Here is a 22,740-nt window from a genome sequence, read left to right on the forward strand (position 1 = left end):
AGTCGTGACTCTTGACCTCTTGGACAATCCTATTGAATTAGTCAGCCCAATGTTTTCGCTGCAGCACTGTACTTTGCGACTGGAGTATGGTTGATTTCTCAAGAGTCCTTCGTTTCACATTGTGTGCATCCGGGACACTCCTGGAGCCGGGTGTCTCAGCAGCACTCTACATTCATACGGGCGGAGTTTCACGTAGGAAGTCGACGGTCCGGAAACGTCGTTGTAGTTGCACATAATGCATTCCGCGTCATTCAGCACTACATCCTCTGGCAGCGATATCCAGACTGACCCCTTAGTGAAGTTGCTGATGTTCACGATTGACGCCTGGTTGTGGTCGCTATCTCGGAGGTACGCGAAGACTGAGCAGTGGAACGGGGATAGATCTCGATACCTGCCATTTACCAGGATACTGAACTGCTTGCGGATCTTTATGAGCTTCTGATACCAGCGGAACACAGAGTTAGGCTTACGGAGGTTGTCGTCCACGTTGACCTCCTGGCAGTCTTTGAGCATACCTATCCAGGAGTCTCCAGTTGAAAATCCGCCTTCAGAGGTCCAGGACATCGGGGCCCTACCGTTGTCCCGCGACTTCTTCTGCAGAATTCGTATGATCTCTTCTGGATTTACGCCTCTCCGCACTAAAATCTCGAAGATGTTCAGACTTTCCACGTCCCGGTATTCTTCGATGGCGGAGTACCGAGCACTTCGCACACCAATCTCCTCACCTTGGAAAATATAGGGCGTGCCCTTCATGAAGTATATGGTGCTGGCCAGCATCATTGCCGCTAGTTCGCGACATGAGGTGTCGTCTGCGTTGATGCGGGACACCATTCTTGGTTGGTCGTGGTTGCCCCAGAAGAGCGCCATCCAACCTCTGTCGCTCATACCCGTTTGCCAGTAGTTAATGGTGTTCTTCAGTTCATGGAAGTCAACAGGAGCGTCCACCCATTTTTTGCCTTGCGGGTAGTCCGCTTTCAAGTGGTGAAACGTAAAAACCATGGACAGCTCCTGTCCTCCCAGGGCTGAGTAGATAATGCAATCCTGTAGATTCGTAGATGACATCTCCCCCGCTGTCATGAGGTCCAGCGGCTTGAAAACGTCTCTGTGCAGCTCTTGCAGGTACTCATGCACTCGAGGGCCGTCAGTGTAAAATCGTCGACCGTCACCAATTTGGTCGTCGTCCCATTCCGTAGGCTTCGAGATGAGGTTGATGACGTCCAGCCTGAAGCCATCCACTCCCTTCGCTGCCCAGAATCGTAGAACATCTTTTACTTCCTCTCTTACGGCTGGGTTGTCCCAGTTGAGGTCAGCTTGTTCCTCGGCGAAGAGGTGTAGGTAATACTGCTGAGAGGCCTTGTCAAGGCACCAGGCGGAACCTCCAAACTTGGAGAGCCAGTTGTTCGGCGGCCCCCCGTCCTTGCCGTCCTTCCAGATGTAGTAGTCCCGGTAGTGGGAGTTCCGGTCGCTTATCGAGTCTTGAAACCACTTGTGTTGCGTGGACGTATGATTCAGCACCATGTCCAGTATTACCCTGATATCCTTCCCGTGGGCCTCCTTCACCAGGATTTCAAAGTCTTCCATAGTGCCGAAAATAGGGTTCACCGCGAAGTAATCCATAATGTCGTAACCATTGTCCACCATAGGTGAGGGATAGATTGGCGTTAGCCAGACAGCATCGACACCGAGTAATTTTAAGTACTCTAGCTTCTGAGTTATTCCTGGAAGATCGCCGATTCCGTCACCAGAGGTGTCATTGAAGCTGGGTGGATAAATCTGGTAGACGGTTCCTGTCTGCCACCACTTCATGCTGGTGCACACACTGCCAGTGCACACACTGCCAGTGCACATACCGCCAACGCACATAGAACACCGCAGCGAAACCGCTGACGCATAAATTTGCTGACGCGCGTAATGTTGCTGCACAGATATATCTAGGCTCAAATGACTCCTCGAAGGAAGTCCAAAAACAACTCCACATCTTCGAACGTGGTGAGGTAGCCGATGCTTACACGGACAGCCCCAAGCGGCTTTCCAAAGGCGTTGTGGGGGTCGGAACAAGATTGGCGTGTCTCCGAAGACTCCACAAGTTCCTGGGTAGTCAGTTCTAGGAAGTCTTGACAAGCGCCCGGATTGCAGAAGCACCCTCCTCGAAGGTGAATATTGTAGTGGCTGGCCATCATCTCGATCTGGGAAAAGTTCACTGTTGATCCGTCAGGCCGATGCAGGTTGAAGGCAATGATCCCATTAGATGCGGGGCTCAAACGCTCACTCGTGTATCGTGTAACTACTGGACGACCGAAATATCGCATAGAGTCCAGTTCGACTGAAAGATGGCGTGTGAGGGCTGCAATGTGCTGAGTAATCCGCTGCATGCCTCCTAAGGATTCCAATGCCTCAAACCCATACCTAAGGGAGTTGATTGCGAGGAAGGAAACAGTGCCGTCTTCGAAACGTGAGGAGGTGTCACCCTTCATTTTGCACCACCTCGAGTCGCAATCAGCAGTGATGACTGTGCCTCCTCCCCAGTACACCTTACTCATGTATCTCTCCAGGCCATTGCGAACAAGGAGGCAGCCTAATCCAGTGGGATATCCGAACATCTTATAAAATGAAAGAGCCGCGTAATCGACTGAAAACTCCCGAAGGGACAACGGAGTGCTACTGACGAAGGCCGCGACGTCAGCCAGTACGGTCCAGTGGCAATCGTCACTGAGGCCGTGACTTCGGATCTGCTCTGCCCAACGGGCAGGCCACATATCTCCAGCGAAGTTGTCCTTTAGAGGGTAGGCGAAAAGACAGCGAGGACCGTCTGGCGGTCCGTTTCTCGCGCCGGAATTCAGTCTCGGCAGCAGTGCATCCTCTACGTCGCGCCGTGAAAGCGACTTGAATGGCGCTCCGTCTCTGTGAGCAAACTCCCGAATGCCGAGGACCGAGTTATGGTTGGATCGAGTGTACCAAAACTCGCCTCCTTTAAACTCGAAGGTCTCACCTACCAGCTTCAGCGCCGCTGTAGCCCCGCTGGTGAAGATGACAGTGTACTCCTCTGCGGTAACCCCGAACCAGTCTAAGATCTTCTGCCTGACCTGACGCAGGCGGGAGTCTGTCTGCTCCGCGGAAGGATTATGGGAATGAGCATTGCCGTATGCGTTGGTGGTCAGGTCCTCATAGTTCTTCCGAAGCTGAAAATCTTGGTACTGCCCGCTGCCTGCGTAGTCCAAATACGCGAGGTCATCTAGACGCCGGGCCTCCTTTTCTCGTACAGCCTCAACATCTTGATTGTACCCAGGGTACCCATCCAGAAACTGAACCTTCCTTTCGTGGAGCGGCCTGGTTGCGTTTCCAAGTTGAAAGTTGTCGAACGGGTCAGCAACAACCCCAAGTCCCGCAAGTGCAAGCCACGACCAATGACACATAACACAGAAATATATCCACTTGTGAGGCGGCTTCAGGTACATGATGAGAATACACGACGAGATAAGCGCCGGTTGATTGCAAGACCTCCGGGCGACTTGGAGTAAGTTGTCAAACGACTGAACGATTCAACTCGCTTCTGATTCATCTTGAACAAGGATTGATCCACACTAACTCTGTCGTGCACATAGAGCTCCGCCAACTCATCTATCGCACGGAACTGGCGTGCGAAGGAAGCGTAGATAATCGGTCGCAGGTCAGAATGGTACCCGTCATGTGACGTGCGATCCATATGCAACATCGGAGAGTTGGGTTGATTTACCCGGCGTAGACGGCTTGTGCTGGCGTAGTACACCTTAACCTTCTCGGCGACTTCTGTGGGCTCCAACTCGTACCAGCAAGTGAGGAGCCGCCTGAATAGGCTTACAGGACCCAGGCATCCTTCCATCTTTAGTCCGACCACGTCCCGCAGCTGTTGAGTAGTGAAGTGTACCAGCGGCGAAAATGTCAGCGGCACCAGAGGAACGGGACGCTCCGCGCGGCACCGTGCGATGAATGCGTGTAGATCCGTGCGACTCACACCACCCATGGGCGTGATGTCAGATGACACTCGTGATGTGGTGCAGTCAACGAAGTCGTCGAGACTGGAAAGGTTCAAAACGAAAAGAGTTTTTCCCGTGCGTTGGACTCGCTGTCGAACTTTTCTTGAGAGGAGCTCCTCCCCCTTCTCTCTGATAAACTTCTTGGTATCGGAGTCGAGTTCTTCGTCGAATTCTTGGCGGAAGCACCTCTCCTGTGCTTCAATGAAGCCACACATTTCGACCGAGTGGTATGTTGCACCGGTAGACTTGACGAAAGCGAGTGTTTCTTCGTCTAGCGGGTCTAAGCTGGAACAGTGCACCATGTGTCCCATGAGTTCCTGTGGTGAGGAGCAGTCAAAAGTGAACGCATCCTCGTAAAGCCTTGGAGACTTCTTCCTCGCACCAAAAATATTCTCCGTCATCGTGGCGAGCATACACAGCATCGCGACCGGCTCCACTGCCGAGCTGACTGTGAGGTAGAACCCCGAGTGAGACCCTCCAGTCTTTCTCAGGTAGTCGAAGAGCCAAAGGGGCACTGTGGCAGCCATCTCGGTTTCGGGGTCTTCGTGAAGGTTGACCTTATGCAGAGGAAACATCGGCGATGGGAGCGCCATGGACATAGGCACATCTGTGACGAAGATATTAGCATTCACCCGAGGGAGCCTCCTTCTGTTAGAGGTGGAAGCTTGCTGTGCGAAGGAGCCTGTGGCCACACGCTGGCTTCGGATCCTCGCGAGGTCCACGTTTTCTGTTAGGACAATCACATCCTCAGCGTAGGACCCCTCAGGGGCGATTGCCACGAGTTTCCCATTGGCCGCAATACATGAGCTCCCGTCATAGAAGAGGTGGGTGCCGTCGCATCCCATTTGGTTTGCGTAGAGGTACGCTGCCCCGGTCTTGGCGCTGCTGCAAACTACCAGCGATATGCGTGTTGCGATTTTACCGTATGCGAAATGCGATCCGCTGCCATTCGAAATGATATCCACACCATCAAGGGCCGCGTCGATATGTGTGCTGTTTGGAGTCCAGAGCTCCTCACAGATCTCCGAACACACCGACGCGTCCAGGCACTGTACGGCTGCGATCCCAATGGGACATGTGTGGGGGGCGGAGTGGTTAGCTCTACGTACGCAATCAGGGAGGTGGTATTTCTCCAGAACACGGTCGGTTGCCCAAGGAGCAAAGTACCGCGGTTCGTGGTACTCTCCATCATTCGCCATCCAAACCTTGGGCCTGATCAACAGCACCTCTCCGTTCAACACGAATACTCTGCAGTTATAACGCACAGAGCGGTGCACCACAGGCATCCCAACGTCACAGAGGATCCCCTCCGTCGCCCCAGTGGATATTAACGACGCCAAGGACTCCCAACAGTGGTCTATCGTATCCATCTCCAAGAAGTGGTCCTCACAACTGTAACCTGAAAGTTCTAGTTCGGGACCCAGACGGTATTTCGAGCCGCTGGCCTTAGCCATATCGATGGATGTTTTGACCCTTGCAAGGTTTCCGTCGAAGTCCATCGCTGACTGGTTGAGCTGTGACACCGAAACACGTGCCACGTCTGCGCCTAGCCGAGTTGGTGGTACGGAGGACGGACAACTGGTGTCCTCGGCGGATTCGGAGGTTTGTTTTGCTTCGAGGCTCATAGGATTCCACAACATTGTTAATATTTATTTAATGAATCAAACCACAGACCGCCGAGGTTCACTTGACTACACAAACCACACAAACGATCCTGGAGGCTGTACTTGACCCAAATTGGTGCATTTCTGTCACAGAACGATGCTGGAGGCTGTACTGGAGGTGTTAGTGCAACTGCATGACTTCTCCAACGTCTATCTCAGACGGCAGGGCATCTACAGGATGGCTTTCGAGCTGTCATTGGTTTCAAAATCCCCGGATGAAGACAGATTCTTATTCAAACCCCGGGGTCTTGCCACCAGTCCGTTGTTCCTTCCTCCGGACGCCTCCCAGCCACCAGAGATGTCCAAAAGTGTCCATCTGACTCACGCTTCCCAGTTTTCAGGGCACGTGTGGACCTCGAGTTCCTTTTGGGTCCGATACAGCGACGAGGTGGTCCTGCTAAACGACACCGCTCTCCTATCTATCGACGTTCCTCTGGATAGAGTGGATATCCTCAGTAGATCGCTCCAGGTGCAAGTGCGTCTGCTGTTTTCGGATTCGTGCCCTCCACAGTTTAAAATCGGCAACACGAAACAAGCGGAGTCGTACCCCATGACTGAAGTGGCCTGTCTTTGCCTTTTATTGGAATCGCCGTTCATAGGTGCCCGGCTCACCAGGAAGCTGACGTTTTCTTCTCCGTATTCTTCCATCTCGACCATTACTGTAAGTACGTGCCTCACTCGGATCTCCTCTTCGTGGCGTAGTTGCCTGTTGGTACCTTCAGCTGACGAAGCCGTGGATAGGACTCAGCACTACATGCAAGTGAGTCCTCCGAAGAGTGGACGAGCGACTGTTGATGATGTCTACGACGCTCTATCGGATCCTCCAATCAATATTTCCAAACATGAGGCTGTCTACATTCATTGCTTGCGGCAAGCACTTGGAGCCTATTGTAGTTTAGTTGAGTTCTTTTACGATGAGTTCTTGGGTATGTTCCCAGTGGCGTATGAAGACGACATTCGTAAGATGCTGGGCAGTCTGGGGCCGTCGATGCCGGGTCAGTCTCTCCCATTGGGGAACACCACTCTTGTATTCGACTCGAAGGCTACGATTGCCCGCTGGAGCATGGACAGTGCGGAAGGTCCCAGTTTTAGCGTTGAGTGGTGCAATCTTGATTGGGAGGCGTCGCGGTGCGTGGAGCCGTTGCATCTGTCCATGCCGAGCCTCCCTAGCGACCTAGACAAGCTACTCACTCGCATGAAAGTCGACCTGGACGCGGTGTTTGTCGGCGTGCAGGCAGTGTGGCACACGGTGCAGCTCCTATCGTCGATGTTTCCGAACCTGGTCAGAGAAGAGGGGCTGCTGAAGTCGGAAGTGGCTGACCTTGTGAAGTGGGAGCTCTGTGTCGTGGACGACGATGTCCACTTGGTGTGTGACAAGGCAATAAGCCTTCGGAAATCCACCCCGTCATCCCTACCAAAACCAGTACCGTCCCGTTTTGACAACAAAGATATCTGTTGGCCCCATATCTTTCTCGAACGTTCTTCCTCGATTCCCAACCCGATACACGGTATCCAACGCACAAACTGCGATGCTTCAGTCCACCTCGTGGTTCTCGTCCACGGACTAGACGGCCGTGGGGCTGATCTCCAACATTTCCGTGATGCGTTACGCGAAGTCAACGAAGACGTTCTGACCTGGTCCAGCACGTGGAATGAGTTGCACACAAGTGGCTCTATCGAAGAGAGCGGTCGTCGACTGGCTGAGGAGATCACGAAGTTCGTTCAGTCCACGTGCCCTGGATCTAGCCTTGGTCAGGTGAGGTGCAACTGTTAACAACACAGCTTTCATTGATATGCTTCTCATTAGGTGGACTGATAGGGAGGAGCGCTGTGGAGTACCTACCGGCGCTACAACCTAAGATGCACGCCTTTATATCGTTGGCATGTCCGCACCTTGGCCTCGTAAAGACGTCCTCTGCGATTTTCGACGCCGGCTTGTGGTTCGTGAAGCGTGTCACCAAGAGCAAGGCCTTGTTGGAGCTAGCCATGACCGACTCGCGGAACCCTCGGGATACATACCTTTACCGCCTCGCCAAGAACAATGCACTTTCCCACTTTTCGTACGTGGTGCTCCTAAGCGCCCACGATGATCAATATGCGCCCCATGCGTCGTCGAAGGTGCATTTGGATATGGGTCAGTTGGATGACAGTGCTGCAAGACGGGAGATGGCCAAGAATGTCTTGAGGGGCGTGGACCCTTTAAGGCTCACAAGGCTCACGGTGTCATTCAAGGTAGAGGAAAGGACGATGGATACGTTTATTGGTCGACATGCTCACATGCAGGTACTGGACTCAAGGGACTTTTCACGCTGCCTGCTACGCTTGTATGCTGACCTCTTTGCATAAAATCACCCCACACACATAAATCTCTATTTCCCATAGAGAGACTACACATGCCATTGGTATGGTCATTTGATTCACGAAAATGGCTCTCAATATCCCAAGCTACATCGATGACCCCAACTACCGCTACACGATGCCCAAGCTCGTGTCTAAGGTCGAAGGAACTGGCAATGGTGTTCGCACAAACGTCATGAACATCGCCAAGATTTCCAAGGCCCTGAAAAGGCAGTCAGAATACACTACGAAATTCCTTGGCTATGAACTCGGAAGCAATGCTATTTTTTACTCAAACGAGGGTAAGGCCATTGTGAGAGGAGAGCACCGGGAGGAGGACCTGCAAGGGCTGGTCGACAAGTTCATCGACCGGTACGTGCTCTGTCCTAACTGCAAGCTGCCGGAAATCGACCTCGTTGTCACGAAACAGAACGTGGGTTGCAACTGCAACGCCTGTGGTCACATAGGCGACTTGGATAACTGTCACCGGTTGGCCACTTACATCACAAAGAATCCGCCTGAGGGGAGCACGGTTGGCGATGCCGCGAAGGTGGTTGGCAAGCCTAAGGCTGAGAAGGAGAAGAAAACCAAAAAGGATAAGAAAAAAAAGAAGAAGAAGAGTCCCGCAGCCGATGATGTCGTGATGGTCAAGAGCCTTCTCACATTCGACAGCCCAGAGATCGTCGACGTCTGTGAACGTCTGCGGTTCTATCTAGAGAAGGGCGGCGATGCTGAAGGCTTTTTTCAAGAGGCCCGCGCCTTACAAGTCTCGCAGGACTTTTCGTCTGAGGTGCGGTTCTTCGCTACGCTCTATGCTGTGCTGGGTTCGGAACCTGTTGACCCCGACCTCGTCAATGAGCACATGGCTGTCTTGAGTCGTATGGTGGATACATCGATGAATCCAGTGCGAATCTTGAAGGCATTTGACGGCTTCGTCTGCTTCTATTGCAAGACCAGTCAAAGTTTGGCTACGGTGCCTTTCATTCTGCAACAGTTGTACAACGCAGAGCTGCTAGAAGAGGACCATATCCTTGACTTCTACTACTGCGACACTAGGAAGAACAAGAGAGCTGTGAAGTGGGCGACCACTGAGGACAAGGGCGTAGGTTATGAGGTCACGAAGGAAGCGCTGCTGCCGTTTCTGGAGTGGCTTAACGAGGACAACGAGGAGGCAGAGGATGACGACGAGCCGTCTGAACCTGTCAAGGTCGCTCACAAGGGACTGCTTATCGGGAGTGACCAAGCTGAAGCTTCTAAAACTGTTGACACCCCTACTGACGCCCTTGACAACGACGACGATGATGAGGAGGAGGAAGAAGACAGTGTGGACATTGATGACATCTGAGTGACAGAATTCACCTAATGGGTGGCGTGGACACTATGGGCGCGTTGTTCGCTCGCGCAGTCGCAGCTTTTGAACGCGAAGTGAGCGAATTGTCAGACGAGCTGGAGGCACTCCGTCCTGATCGGCTGGCTGGGTGCTGTGTTCCTCTGGTCGCATCTCCTTCAGTTCAAAGCAAACACAGCTTCAAAACCCGAGATTCGCAGAAAACAGTCACAGCACGCGGTTGGAACAGCACGCTCATTCTGCCAACGGTACGCCGCAGGACAGAGCCCCCAAGAGTCGCAGATGCTTTGCCAGACAGAGTTGCCGCCATTGGCGAGGTGGTCATCGGACCAGAGACGTACTCCCTATACTCAGAGTCGCACCTGGGGTTAGAGGATCCACGGTTTGATGCGAAACTTGCACGTTTACACGTTGAGCAACGGGACGACGACGACTGTGACACTGATGAGGAGATAAAATCTGGAGCACTACCGTTTCTCAAGCGAAGCATTGAAGGAGCGGCGCAATTGTTGCGAGTGGTGGGGTTAGGTTACTACACACACAGACGCCCATCACCAAGGCCAACCGCATACAAGCTCTCAGAGCCGCACAACAGTCCGTTACATGAAGTCCTCTTCGAGTGCCTTGCAAGTCTGAAACGTGCCGTCGCCTCTGCAAACATTGTTGGCTGTTGTTCCTTCTTCGAAAAGGCTCTGATATGTCCGCAGCTTCTTTTCTTCGACGCGGCGAGCGTGCTCCTGCTGGCGCTGCTTCTCTTCTGCCCGTCGAGCATCCGCCTCTCTTTTCTGCACATCGCGATCGCGCCTTTCACGCTCAGCCATCAAGTCGATCTCCTTTTCTGTTTTGGTCTTTTCCAAAGTTCGAAGCATTTCTCGCTTGCGTTCCACGTTTCTGAAGAGGTGACGGTACTTCTCCTTCTTAAAGCCCACCTGGCCGACGTCCATGTCGCCAGCCTTCTGCAGATTAGACCAGGGGGTGCAAACTACGTCGACGCTGCTCTTCTTGCAGCCCTCAATGCTGTTGTGCTTGGTAATCTGAAGGCACTCTTCAATGACCTCCTTGGGAATCAACGAGGCGTCAGGACGGCCATCCTTCATTGGGTGGTCGAACGGAACTCGAAGGTAGACGTGGGCAGACGATAGTGCGTCCACGTGGAACCATAGATCTTCTTCCCAACCCCAGCGGATGAGCCCTTCGTTTTCGTACTTGTCTTTACCAATGTAGACCATGTAGGTCGGATCAGAGCACGTGTAGTAGAAAACCATCAACGAAAATTGAGAAAATTTGTTCTTGGTGCTTACTCGTTCTTTTCTCGCTCATAGATATGGATGTAGGAGTCAGCGTTAACCACTGCTTGTCCCATAACAGGCGTGACATGGAGGTTATGAACTTCATACCACTGTGCACTGGGCCGGTGCAAGCCGAAGGCCTTGTATGCGCCGTCATGCGCCTTGCCTTCGTGAGCGATGCTGGCTACTAAGCTGTAGCGCATGCCGTTATCGTTGTCAGTATCACAATAAGGGCGCATGTCCAGGTGCTTTAGCGGGAAACTGACCACGCACTGGTTCTTTACCCGAGTGAATCCATTCTCAGAGAATCGTTTCAGAACGAGAATCAAAAAGGGGGGGAGCTTCGCGATTCGGTAGCGTCGGTCACCACTGGGGCTGACTGTGTGACCGTCGAACTTCGCCAACAGTTCGGAAATTGACACCTCCACATTTGCCATGGACATCTCAGTAGCGTCAACGAATACTGCCGGAGGCGGTAGCTCAAGTTGAAGGTACAGAAATCGTATAGTGTCCGACGTTGCTTGACCATCGGCAATTGAGAAGCGTTGAATCCAACCGCCAAAACACTCATCCACCACTGACTGGCCAGCCCATGCCAGCTTACGCCTGAGCCGCTGCAGTAGCCAGATCAGCAAAGTTGCCGGGTCTCCTTGTTTACCGATGCTAAACATCTTGTTAGAGGCGCCCGCAATGGACTGGATGCATTCATGGGGTGAAATGATGCCTTTGAAGTTAAACTGGTTGAAGGCCTTGCGGAACAATTCCGACAGGGATCTAGCCACCGGATCACAACGCTGAGTGCTGCTCATGTCCAGGAGCAATAGGAATGTGACGAGCGGGGGGATGCAGAGCAGCGCCTGGAACACTGCGTTGAAGAAGTCAGTTCGTTTAATGTCATTGAGACCCACAAGTCCTGGAATGAACTCCTTTCCGTCGAGGCTCCTAGAGACCACAGAAGTGGTGGTGAGCCGTTGGACATCCGCAAGTGTGAACGTCGGATTCAGCGCCTGCTGAATGTCCCGCAGTGATAGGTCTCTAATCTCGTAGTCGTCTGGCAGGCAGTAGAACTGACCAGTAGACAGGTGCATAAAGACGTGATGGGACTCCAGCAAGGAATGCGTGTAGGCGTGCGTTTTCTTACCCCTGCCTTGCAAATGCCGGCCACAGACCAGGCAAGCATACACGTGTTCTCTGGACAAGCTCATCTCGCAGAGCTTTTCGAAGTCGAAGTTGAGGGCGGATCGGTCAATGGTGCCCAAGTACGGGCAGGGGGCTGACGAAGCCACAGCAGTTTGCCGCTCGACTGCGACTTCATCGGCTTCAGCCTCCGCTCTGGCGTCGCGGATAGCTCGTTGGTCGGCGGTCAGTGGCGGTGGCAGCTGCGCACGCTCCTCGTGTGGGAGACGCGAGCGCTTGAGAGGAGGGGAGGGGCTGCTGGATCTGCGCCGTCGCGGCATATTCGTGGCATTTCTTGAAAAGCGCGACCAAGGCTCTGGTTTATCTATAATCTAAAAGGCTGATTAGAATGTCTACCGCCAAAGGTTACGCTGCTCCAACAGCAAAAGCACCACTTGAGCCGTTCTCCGTCCCTCTACGACATCTGCGACCTGACGACGTGCTTATTGCCATCAAGTTTTGCGGTGTCTGCCACAGCGACATCCACAAAGCGCGAAATGAATGGGGAGGAGCTAGGTTCCCGATGGTTCCCGGGCACGAAATCGTGGGAGAAATCGTTGAGGCTGGGATGTCCGTGCGGAAGTTCGAAGTGGGACAACGAGTGGGTGTTGGGTGTTTTGTCAATTGCTGCGGCGACTGTGGCCAATGCAAGCGGCAGATGGAGCCGTACTGTTCGAGGTCGGTTCCGACATACAACGCACTTGACCACGATGGATCTCCAGTGTACGGTGGGTATGCCAAAATGATCGTCTGCAAGGAGCGCTTCGTCTTCCGCATGCCCACGAACCTAGACATGGCTGCCTCCGCCCCTCTGCTGTGTGCCGGCATCACCATGTGGTCGCCCATAACTCACCTGGGGCTGCACCTCACTCCGAAACGTGTGGGAGTACTCGGTCTGGGAGGTCTCGGTCATATGGGAGTTAAGCTCTGCAAAGCTCTGGGCTGTGAAGTGACTGTTCTTTCCCGGACGCCAAGCAAATTTGACGAGGCTACGAAACGGCTTGGGGCAGACAGGTTCGTCTGTTCCACCGACGCAGCGGCCATGCTGGCCGCTGCCAAGTCGTTGGATGTTATTTTGGACTCTGTTAGCGCTAAGAAAGACTTAGCTCCCTACCTGGCATTGCTGGACATTGAGGGCGTCTTCTGCACAGTGGGCCTTCCGGAAAAGGATGTCGAGTACTCGTTTGTTCCTAAGCAGCTCATCTGCAAGAGGCAGACCTTGATAGGGTCGTTGGTTGGGGGCACCGAGGAGACTCAGGCGATGCTCGATTTCTGTGGCGAAAAAGGCATTGTGTGTGATATTGAGATGATCCGTATGGACGAGATCAACAAGGCTTTCGATCGAGTGGTCGCTTCGGACGTGCGGTACCGATTTGTGATCGACATGGAGTCGTTCTAAATCTTGGGGAAGTTTGAGATACGTTCACGTGGAGTCGTTCTAAATCTTGGGGAAGTTTGAGATACGTTCACGTGATTGAGGCTCTTGTGATGCTAGGTGTGAATGCAATGTTGATAGGCGCTAAGTGTTGAGCATAACAAGATTGGGGAAGACGTCTACGGAGTTGGTAGTGGGTGTTGACCTGTATGACAAGAGGATGGAAGATGTCTCGAACATAGACGGAGTTGATAGTGGGTGTGTGTTGACCTGCATGACAAGAGGATGGAAGATGTCTCGAACTTGGATGGACAACTCGGAAGTGCCAAATGCCTTGCGTTGACCTGCATGACAAGACGGTTGTGTAGTAAATTTAAGGGCGTCGACCTATTGCCAGAGAGCGCCAAAGGGACTTCAGATTCTTGAGGAGGCTTTTCTTCTGCCTCGTATGACGGACATCGGCAGTGAATGCCAAGAGCTCCGGAGTCTCTTCCGGTGTGAACACCCGCTTAGGCGGGTGAGTGCGATCGGAGACATCGCTCTCAAAGCTACTCCAGATAACTCGCGTTCCGATAGATTTTTGCATAGGATGATTGACTCAAGAAAGACTACTTTTTGGAGAGCTTCTGGCGGGGAATTTCCTCCAGCAACTCATTTGTCGTGAGAACAAAGGCAAGCACTGCATGACATAGCTCCTAGAAACTCACTCTTCAAATATGCGATGTGTGGCGCGGGGACATTCAGCCTAGGGGGGTCCGGGATCGCAATCGTCAGGCGTAACATGGCGTCTCGATGGTTCAACGAGAACACTGAAGATGACACAGTGCTCGCGTCCCGACTTTCATACCCAACAGGGTCATCGATGGCCTTGGACATCACCAATCCTTGGTGACGCAAGCTGCTTGACAAGTCGACTGAACCGTCAATGAATAGTGGTCCCGAAATCGGGCTGCAGTCTGCAGCCGCTGCCGCAACTGCAGCCTTCTCTAAACCATCAGCATAGGATGTGATGTGTGCCACAACACCCATAATGTACCGGTTCACTCCGTCAAACTCCTTGGCCATGACCAGCATCTGAAGTTCGCCGAATACGGAACCTTCGCCGTACACGGCACTGAACTGGGATGTTGCGGACTTCAGATACTTAGTCGACTTCTTCACCACTGCCAGGTGCTGCTCCATGCACTGGACTCTATCAGCACTCTCATCTGGTGGTGCCACCATGACGTCCACCACAGCAGCACTCAGCTCCACCAAACATGCTGAGGTCTCCGCTAACTGCAACATGAGATGTTTCAACTGTAGGTTGAGACACCGGTCAGAAAACGTAGGTGCCACGACCAGTGAAACCACTATCGCGCTTGAAATTCCCACCAGCTGAGCCACAAGCCGGGCTACGACAATCTCATCACGACTGACGATATTGAAGTAGGCTTCTATGATGATGATGATTTGCTGGTAAGTGAACAGCTGGAACACGTATCCCCACGAAGGGTTGAAGCCAAGCAGCGGGTTCACGGGGTTGACCACCAGGAATACCATTGGAGCGGAGGTCACAGACTGTGTTGAAAGCGGGGAGGCACTTACAATCCAAACAATCTGCCAAACAAATGACGTGGGAAAGGCGTGAAGGCACAACCAACCAGAGAGAGTTCCGAAGCAGACCCCACCCAATCTCAGCAGGGATCGGCGCAACGTGCCGTCCAGTGTGAACACAATCGACGTCATGAAACCCAGCATCGGCCAAGAGGTGAACTTCGACGGCAACAGATGCGAGATCAGACCTCTACTCGCTCCCGTAACGAAGAGAAGGTGTCGAAAGTCGCTCCAGAATGCAGGGAGGACAGTCAGAATGGTCGCGCCACTGATCAGCCGGCAGCAGAACCGGAACTCGTATCCGCGCCAAAAAGGAATGCGGTACAGATGCACAGTAGGCGCATGCGGCTCTGAGTGGGGTTTAAATTCGACAGGTTTCCATTGACGCTTCCATACTGTGGCAATGGTGACGAAAAACTTGAGGAAGCACTCTAAGAGGAAAAGTACAGGAGCAAATAGCAACAGGATGTTCGTGATCGCCAACCAAGCGCGTCTGAGTGCAAACTGGGTCACAGACCTACTCTTTCTGTTGCTCCTCCATCAAGGCCAAAACCGAGTGCGCGAGCTTCAAGGGCTTGTCTACGACTGCACCTTCATATGTGAGCAGCAGGATAGACTCCGTAAGTGCGTTTCGCCAATACACCAATGGGTTATCCACACTCTCGAACAATGACTGAGTCACCCGGTTGCGAATCGCACTCCTGTGGGTTACGTGCCGAATTATGGCCTCGTGTAGATTGTGCTTCGTCTGGCAGTAGGCGAAAAAGCCAGCCCCAGAGTTGACCGGTTTCGTAGAGATGGCCACAGCAGTCAGGTGTAGAAGGTCAGCGGCGTCGTTGAGCGTGTTGCCGAAGCGGACATCTCCCAGGAGACGTGTGTGGAGCTCCGCTCCGAAATGGCCGTTGTTGAGGTGGGCGCCCACACGTGTACACATGATCATGTGTGGCGGCAAGGAGTTCAAGTTGGCCAACACCTTCACCAGTTGAGGAACGTAGAAGGAAAAAATTCCTGGATGTCGAAGAGACGCCTCGAACGTAGAGAGCAGCACAGCAGCAGCCAGCTTGGACAGCAACTCTGAGAGACGCAGCAGCTCCATTTCCGGCTCGGTATCGGCGGCGACTCGCTTCATTCGAGGGGCCATGGGATCTCTCCGGGCTTCTTGTAACAGTCGCGTGATCCGTTCCGCGCCTCTGATGCCCGCAATGCAGTTCGCAGTTTTCCGAGGAGTGCCTGTAGGAGTCGGCTCGTCATCATCAGCGAAGAATCGCATCCAGGCAGAGATGGTTGAAGTCACGCTTGTCATCTCCGTTCGAAGAAAAGATCGCATGTAGCGCTGAGGCGGCAGTAGAAGCGTGGTAGTCAGAATGCCCAGCGCGACTGAACCACCTATAATTATGGCTTGTCCAGTGCATAGCATATCCGTCGCATGCCAGAATACGCTGAGGATCCAGGGATCAGGGGGTAGCGTGGCCCTAATGATGTCGTTGTACACCTCAATATGCAATCCCTCACCCATCATGAATCGGAAATCCGACGAGATCTGCTCAAGAAAGGGGGGAACGGGTATCACAGCGCTGAGGGGGTCGCCGTCTGCAGGGACGCTGTCCATCATTCCGAATATCTTTATGAAGACCAGTTTGATATACATCGCCAAAGTTGGGTGCTGCGCCAAGAGATCACCTTCCAACAGAAGAATCTCGCCCCGTGTCAAAGACTTCATCACTGCGCCTTCCCTTACAAACGTGAATAAATAAAACAAGCCAAGGTGCCCGCCGTATGCCATAATCATCAGAGGTATCTGGTTAAGCGCTGCTAGGGGTCCAGTTTTCAGAAGTGAGGCCATCACGACCAGGAGTACGTACCCCCAGCACATCACATGTGCCCGTCCGTTCTCAGATTCCGCAAAAAGAGCCAACCAACAGATCAACGTCACCCACCCAGCCACGAGTATTCCTGCCGGAAAGGCCAGAGACCAGAGTAGGGATATTGTAGACACCTTTGGCGGCAAGAGAGCGCCGGCCATACAATAGAACAACGGGATTGAGTACGTGAAGTTCCAACCGAACCACTCCGGAGCTTTGTATCCCACGACAAGCGACGCCACCAACCCCAGCACAAACTTCGTAGTTCGCTCCGCTCGAGGCCCGATGATCAGACTGTTTGAGTGGAACTTCATTGGGGTGGTGTTGTGGTTGTCCATAGGGATGATGATGTCTGCTTGGGAGTTGACGCTGAGCGGTAGGGGTGCAGGCATTGTGACAACCGAGTCTGAAGTCTCACTGTCAGAAGGTGACTGTGGGGCATTCTCATCCATTTTATCTGTTTTTGTTTCTATGTCGCAAAGACACGCCGTTGTGAAACGTGAAAGTAATTGGAGCACACAAAACTATGAAGATACTGTGTTGTCGCAGTTTGAAATTCGCTACGACACCGATAGACTAAACAGCGCCACTTGTAGTGGCCGCGCCAGCTGTAGTGGCCGCACCAGCAGCTGTAGTGGCCGCACCAGCAGCTGTAGTGGCCGCACCAGCGGCTGTAGTGGCCGCACCAGCAGCTGCTGTAGTCGTCGCGGCGGCGGCAGCTGTGGTCGTCGCGGCAGCAGTTGTGGTCGTCGCGGCGGCAGTTGTGGTCGTCGGGGCGGCAGTTGTGGTCGTCGCGGCGGCAGTTGTGGTCGTTGCGGCGGCAGTCGTGGTTGGCGCGCCTGTGGTCACCGCTCCCTTGCATTTAGTCTCGCACTTGCCCTCCGAGAACGGGGCCAAGCAGGCTGCAATGTCGCAGCCATCACTTGTCATCTTGACCTTGCAGTAGAGATCTGCCTGATCACACATGTCAGCGCATATGCTTGCGTCATCATCCCCACACCCGGAGGTAGGAGTCAGCACAACCTTGCAGAGCTCCGTGGGGCTCAGATCTGGAATGTCACTTCCTCCGTCACATTCGTCAGGGCAGCACTTGGAATCCTCGTCCTCGTCCTCGACCTCTGGCGCACCACCGCCGCAGTCCTCGCCTCCGCTTCCACCGCAGTCGCTGCCGTCACCGCCTCCTGACACCTCCTTGCCTGGGTGGCAAGCGGTGCATTCGGGCAGGTTCTGCTTTAAACCCTTCCCAAGCTTGGCCATGGACGGGCTGGAGAGCTTCACACGTTTCGTGATCTCAATGGTGCTCTGCAGGTCGCGCGCCTTGTACAGGGTGTGGATCTTAAACTTGTCCATGGGGAGCTTCATCACGCCAGCGCTTAGGTCCTGACAGTTCTTCTTGTCCTTGGTACAGTCGAAGAAGGCAGCCATCCGTTTAGGGAGGCAGTTGCGCGTATTCTTTGACGAGCATAGCATGTGCTCTGGAGCGCAATACGTCGTGAACTTGTGGGGTGACACATGGTAGATGCCCACATAATCGGAAGTCTGACACCGAGCAGACTTCAACTGCAGCTCCGTCCCCACGTCGCGATGCAATACTGTGTCACGGGTCGTCATCCAGGCCATCGGCGCTTGCAAGTCCACCGCCATGGCATAACTATCGATGTTGTGCTGGCCTCTCAGGTCAAAGGACAGAGCCGGCAAAGTACAAAGGGCTACGAGTTGACCGAGCATATTACTAATAAATAGATATCTCACATATCTTTCGACATTTACAGATACGAAAGGTTGGAACACGTGTCTGAAAAGAATAGCGAATCTTGAGAACCACAAGACAATGGTCCGTATCCAGTGTTAACAATCTTTTCAGTTTAAATGGGTCTCCCGTCTGGGATGTGGTTGAAACGACCACAAAAACGAGGAAGAGTTCAGTATTTTGGTTACCAGCGGAAAGTGGTCATTGGTGAAAACGAAAAATGTTGAGTGATCTTCCACAAGGTCCCACGAAATAGCGATTTAAAAATGGAAGCTCTTGAGCTCCAGGCTGCTGATGGCAGTCGCTTTTTCATCGCCGGATCAGAGGCCTACTCAGACGTCCGTAGACGCGAGATGGAGGACTTCGTCCAAGATCACGCAGTCCCCACCCATCTGGTTCGGAATGTCGCTGTTGACGCTTTTCGGCGGCGAAAACTTGATTGGTCGGCAGGCATTTTAGAGTCGTGTTTTGCCGGCCGGCTCCAGAAAACCGTTGGGGAATCAGCCTTCGACCTGGGATGTCTACTCTGCCACGTCCTGCTATGGACCGCGGCCCATACAGACGAGGAGCGCCGTCAGAGCATCCATGCTCAATTGGATGGCCACGTGACCGCTCTCAACCGTCAGGCCGGACCCAGCAGGAGGACGGCTATATGGTGCCTGAAAACCCTCAAAAGCATCGCGACGGTGCCTTTCACAGCAGACTCCAGCAGAGCTGTCCAAAATCTCAAAACTACGGCGACGCTCTGCCGGAACCTCACTCAAAACAAGGACCCGAGCTCCCTCGTCGGCCTTACCACTCTAGCAGCCGCCGAACTGCACATGCGCAATCCTGGACGGGCCTTGCAGCTGCTTGGGGAGGCTCTCCGGCTGCGGCCGTCAGTGAGTCTGCGGTTCGCCATGGGGGTTTGCTTTTCGAGGTTGGGTCAGCTGGCAAAGGCGAAGCTGGCGTTCGGGAGGGTTCTAGCGCTGCAAGCAGACCACGTAGGTGCCTTACTGGGATGGTTGCTGGTAGAACGACTGGAACTTATCGGCAACGCCACCCAAAGATGCTACACTGAGGTGTCAGTGGACCCCAAGGCATCCTGGGAAGGCCTCGCCCCGCTAGAGAGCACATACATGGCCGACTTGGCTCGGCTGGACCGGACCAACCCGGTGCTCGGGCTTCTTCTTGGGCAAGACGCTCTCTGTGCCGGAAATTTGGATCTGGTGGATCGAGTCTTGAGTTCAGTGAGCTGGGACCATCATTCATACGGGGTACAGTCGGAGGTTGAGTATATTCGAGGTCAGGCAGCCCATTGCCGGAACCAGTTCGCACAGGCGGCAGAGGCTTATTCTCATGTCATCGCTTTGAAACCGACTCACATTGGAGGACGTGTGGGGCTACTTCAGTGCTTACTCGCCCTGGAGGGACAGCAGGACCTGGAACCTCACGTGGTTACCTTGTTAAAAGCGGCGCCGAGGAATTATGAAGTGCTGAAATTGGCCTCCATGACGTACCTGCGTTTAGCCTTTCAATCCAGCTCTAAACAAGCCGGATTCACTCACCTCCACACATCGTTGAAGCACCTGTTGGCTCTGTTTGAGCACACAACTCCCACCGAAGATGGGGACCTCTATGGTCTGCTAGTGACAGTGGTCAGCTCTCTTCTCCAGACGCTTCCGGGGTGCGATGTTAGCGCAGACCTCTCGGGCGTGAAGCCCATCCTGGATAGGCATTTCGACAAGATCATCCAACTCTGCCCGGCCCCTTTAGTCAACAATATGGGCGTGTTCTACATGTGTGTTGGCGACTGGGGCCATGCCAGCACGGCCTTCAAAACGCTGGACGACAGTGAGCTTTCTGAACAACAAAAGCACGTTGTGTTGCTCAACTCTGCCTTCCAAGAGGTGCGTTCAGGGGATTTGTACGCTGGCAGCCGGCGTCTGAAATCTTTGATCACCTCGCCTCACGTGGGAACTGATGCTGCACTTCGCCGCAGCAAGCTTCAAATAGAGCAGCAAGACCTCCTCTCGTCCCGCAAGACTCTGGGGAGTCTGGCAGAAAAATTAACCAAAGCTATGCGGAGGACAAGTCAACCTGAGAGCCAACTCGTGCTGGACTTCGTCCGAGCCACCACATTGTACTCTCAGGTGTGCTGTCTTGTGGGGAAGACTCACAGGGGGGCCACGCAAGCTAAGGTAGCCCTTAATCACACAGTCGTTTTGGAGACTGCGAAGTCCGACGAGAGGGTACTCAGAGCTCTGAACGAGTTACGATTGTTTACCGCCTCCGTTACCGCGGCAAAGGGCGGTACCGGTAATGTTATAAAGTCTGGGCAACTCATTTCCGAGTGCATTGACGGCTCGGGCAGGAACATCACCGCCGTCCTTGCAATAGGTTGCCTGTTAGGAGAACTAGGTCACCAACGACCTGCATTGGAGATGTTCCGACTTCAGGACACCCAACTATCCAAGCATGAGCCGCGGAATTTCGGTCACTATAATCATCGACGCACCAAAGAGGTTGCCTTTCTCTCACACTACAACTCTGGCCTCCTGATGGCGTCTGCAGCTTTCGGAAAAGCCGTAGGGAACCTTTCGCTGTCAACACAGACCGACGTGGGCTCAACTCTTAAACCTGAGGATGCCACCGTGGTCAATAAGGCCATAACTCACCTGCAAGCTTCCTTGAGGTTAAGGCCATGGGACAAGGAGACCTGGTGCCAGCTAGCGCGAGTCCAAATCGATGGCCACCATCACCGAGCAGCTGTTTCCACATGCGAACTAGCCCGGAAACGTTGGCCAACTGACGTCCGCTTGGAACATAATCTAGCCGTTAGCCTGGAACACTTGATCTACAGCATTATGAATGACGAAAGTCTCAAAGAAACACCCACTAATGTCAAGGATTGCATTCGGATGTCCCAGCACATAGGGGAGATCCACAGGCTTCACGCAGAGCTCAAGGATCGGGTTCTCTACGATGGTGACGCTGAGGTCGAGGCAGACCTGATATCTCAGGCCCGATGCTCCGCACTTCCGATTCAAGATCTCCAAGGCGTCTTTAGAGTGGACAACGGGGCAATTACAGTGCCGCCTCCTGGCTTCGAGTGGTTGCCCAAGGCCTCCGACCTCAGAGCGGCATGCAAGGGGATATACGACACCGTAATCATGTCGCTCAGGGAGACCTTACCTCAGGTTGAAGCCTCTTGGCATCAGTCACAGCGCCTTCACGACGAAAAGCGAATTCAGAATGAAGCGGCTCGCGAACGCTGGAAACAAGATCAGCAAAAGAGATTACATGAAAAGGAGTCTGAAGACAGAAGAAGACGAGACGTCGCCGAACAATTGGAAAAAGAGCAGGAAGAAATCTCCATGAGTATCCCCACTGGTGTTAGTAGACCCACGAGTAAAGGCTCCAGACAGAAGGACGACTTTATTGACGACAGCACCCACGGTCAATCGGAGGTCATTGACACCCTTCCGAATTCGGACGAAGAGAGGAAATGGGCTGCGTCAGATCGAAAGCGTAGAAAGAGAGAAGAGACTGTAGAGGAACGACAACAGCGGAAACGGCGAAAACGCGAAAAAAAGGAACGGAAACAAAGAAAACGGATGACTAAGGCGCAGCAGAAATCAACGGACGAGTAATTGTCACTGGTTCACATTTTTGCCGGTGAAATTAATGTTACAAAAGGTTCAAGAGATCTTCAGTGACAACAACACCCACAGAGAAAGTTTCAATGACACCGTAAGATGCTATCAACAAGGATCAAGCAGTGTCGTGAGCTTTTGAGAGAAAACGGACGCCTAAAAAGTCGGCTCGTGGAGGCTAATCGGAAGGTAGCCTTTCTACTCCAGCGGATGGCTAAGAATCAAAAGCAGTCCACGGAAAGGACACTACTTGACTGTCTCGTAACGAATAAGAGCAATCACTTATTAAGAGGAAGTCTGTGTTACAACCTCGCGCCTGCAAATGTTTATCAGCCCTGTCTTGAACAAATCGCGGAGGTGGACGAACAGAAGGCATCAGACTCTTGCCAGTCCACAGCCCCAGCAACGCCAGAGAGGACCAGGCGCGTGTCTGTTGGAACTCAAACGGAAAAGTTTAGCGACTTGGTCAGCCCGTTGGACTCGTTCAGTGAGGCGCCACAGATGGAGGTATTGGGCAGTGACACGTCAAGCAAGATGACGGACGGGCCTCGAAGATCAGCACGGCCCCGAAAGACAGTCACGTACGTAAGCATTCCAATAAAGTGAGTGACTCAAGCGTTTATTACGCAGCGCCAAGCTTAGAAGACGTACAAAAGAAAAGATTTTTGACCCTCTCCGGCAAATGTTACATTGAA

General features: G+C 53.2%; 12 protein-coding genes across 16 annotated transcripts; 4 read left to right on the plus strand and 8 right to left on the minus strand.

Annotated features, from left to right (window-relative positions):
* Window positions 1-114: 114 nt before the first annotated feature.
* Window positions 115-1,806, minus strand: KVP17_003782 (uncharacterized protein; the record flags this gene model as incomplete). The annotated part of the gene is made up of 1 exon (XM_068521420.1): window positions 115-1,806. The coding sequence occupies one exon, from the start codon at window positions 1,804-1,806 to the stop codon at window positions 115-117; it is 1,692 nt and encodes a 563-aa protein (XP_068375718.1).
* A 131-nt stretch (window positions 1,807-1,937) lies between these two features.
* Window positions 1,938-3,413, minus strand: KVP17_003763 (uncharacterized protein; the record flags this gene model as incomplete). The annotated part of the gene is made up of 1 exon (XM_068521391.1): window positions 1,938-3,413. One exon carries the CDS (start codon window positions 3,411-3,413, stop codon window positions 1,938-1,940), a length of 1,476 nt encoding a protein of 491 aa, XP_068375689.1.
* A 32-nt stretch (window positions 3,414-3,445) lies between these two features.
* On the minus strand, window positions 3,446-5,653 carry KVP17_003786 (uncharacterized protein; the record flags this gene model as incomplete). The annotated part of the gene is made up of 1 exon (XM_068521424.1): window positions 3,446-5,653. One exon carries the CDS (start codon window positions 5,651-5,653, stop codon window positions 3,446-3,448), a length of 2,208 nt encoding a protein of 735 aa, XP_068375722.1.
* A 121-nt stretch (window positions 5,654-5,774) lies between these two features.
* KVP17_003771 (uncharacterized protein) lies at window positions 5,775-8,023 on the plus strand (the record flags this gene model as incomplete). 3 transcript variants are annotated; one of them, XM_068521404.1, is made up of 2 exons in its annotated part: window positions 5,775-7,433; window positions 7,460-8,023. In XM_068521404.1, the coding sequence occupies 2 exons, from the start codon at window positions 5,775-5,777 to the stop codon at window positions 8,021-8,023; spliced, it is 2,223 nt and encodes a 740-aa protein (XP_068375702.1). The 3 variants fall into 3 exon arrangements, with proteins under 3 accessions (XP_068375702.1, XP_068375700.1, XP_068375701.1); XM_068521402.1 differs by lacking the exon at window positions 7,460-8,023 and having other exon boundaries at window positions 5,775-7,451; XM_068521403.1 differs by lacking the exon at window positions 5,775-7,433 and having other exon boundaries at window positions 7,538-8,023.
* Window positions 8,024-8,102: 79 nt separating this feature from the next.
* Window positions 8,103-9,359, plus strand: KVP17_003765 (uncharacterized protein; the record flags this gene model as incomplete). Its single annotated transcript, XM_068521395.1, has 1 exon — window positions 8,103-9,359. The coding sequence occupies one exon, from the start codon at window positions 8,103-8,105 to the stop codon at window positions 9,357-9,359; it is 1,257 nt and encodes a 418-aa protein (XP_068375693.1).
* A 602-nt stretch (window positions 9,360-9,961) lies between these two features.
* Window positions 9,962-10,627, minus strand: KVP17_003788 (uncharacterized protein; the record flags this gene model as incomplete). The annotated part of the gene is made up of 1 exon (XM_068521426.1): window positions 9,962-10,627. One exon carries the CDS (start codon window positions 10,625-10,627, stop codon window positions 9,962-9,964), a length of 666 nt encoding a protein of 221 aa, XP_068375724.1.
* A 32-nt stretch (window positions 10,628-10,659) lies between these two features.
* KVP17_003767 (uncharacterized protein) lies at window positions 10,660-12,108 on the minus strand (the record flags this gene model as incomplete). The annotated part of the gene is made up of 1 exon (XM_068521398.1): window positions 10,660-12,108. One exon carries the CDS (start codon window positions 12,106-12,108, stop codon window positions 10,660-10,662), a length of 1,449 nt encoding a protein of 482 aa, XP_068375696.1.
* Window positions 12,109-12,176: 68 nt separating this feature from the next.
* Window positions 12,177-13,226, plus strand: KVP17_003790 (uncharacterized protein; the record flags this gene model as incomplete). Its single annotated transcript, XM_068521429.1, has 1 exon — window positions 12,177-13,226. The coding sequence occupies one exon, from the start codon at window positions 12,177-12,179 to the stop codon at window positions 13,224-13,226; it is 1,050 nt and encodes a 349-aa protein (XP_068375727.1).
* A 349-nt stretch (window positions 13,227-13,575) lies between these two features.
* KVP17_003768 (uncharacterized protein) lies at window positions 13,576-13,788 on the minus strand (the record flags this gene model as incomplete). Its single annotated transcript, XM_068521399.1, has 1 exon — window positions 13,576-13,788. The coding sequence occupies one exon, from the start codon at window positions 13,786-13,788 to the stop codon at window positions 13,576-13,578; it is 213 nt and encodes a 70-aa protein (XP_068375697.1).
* Window positions 13,789-13,810: 22 nt separating this feature from the next.
* KVP17_003773 (uncharacterized protein) lies at window positions 13,811-17,112 on the minus strand (the record flags this gene model as incomplete). 3 transcript variants are annotated; one of them, XM_068521409.1, is made up of 4 exons in its annotated part: window positions 13,811-13,881; window positions 13,910-14,762; window positions 14,790-15,291; window positions 15,320-17,112. In XM_068521409.1, 4 exons carry the CDS (start codon window positions 17,110-17,112, stop codon window positions 13,811-13,813), a joined length of 3,219 nt encoding a protein of 1,072 aa, XP_068375707.1. The 3 variants fall into 3 exon arrangements, with proteins under 3 accessions (XP_068375707.1, XP_068375706.1, XP_068375705.1); XM_068521408.1 differs by lacking the exon at window positions 15,320-17,112 and having other exon boundaries at window positions 13,854-14,942; XM_068521407.1 differs by lacking the exons at window positions 13,811-13,881; window positions 13,910-14,762; window positions 14,790-15,291 and having other exon boundaries at window positions 15,316-17,112.
* A 124-nt stretch (window positions 17,113-17,236) lies between these two features.
* Window positions 17,237-18,388, minus strand: KVP17_003770 (uncharacterized protein; the record flags this gene model as incomplete). The annotated part of the gene is made up of 1 exon (XM_068521401.1): window positions 17,237-18,388. One exon carries the CDS (start codon window positions 18,386-18,388, stop codon window positions 17,237-17,239), a length of 1,152 nt encoding a protein of 383 aa, XP_068375699.1.
* A 288-nt stretch (window positions 18,389-18,676) lies between these two features.
* Window positions 18,677-22,042, plus strand: KVP17_003794 (uncharacterized protein; the record flags this gene model as incomplete). The annotated part of the gene is made up of 1 exon (XM_068521435.1): window positions 18,677-22,042. The coding sequence occupies one exon, from the start codon at window positions 18,677-18,679 to the stop codon at window positions 22,040-22,042; it is 3,366 nt and encodes a 1,121-aa protein (XP_068375733.1).
* Between the last annotated feature and the right edge of the window lie 698 nt (window positions 22,043-22,740).

This window comes from the organism of the source record quoted next, assembly GCF_019968985.1.
Source record: "MAG: Porospora cf. gigantea B chromosome Unknown PgB_NODE_29_length_65794_cov_127.204, whole genome shotgun sequence".
NCBI lineage: Eukaryota > Apicomplexa > Conoidasida > Eugregarinorida > Porosporidae > Porospora > Porospora cf. gigantea B.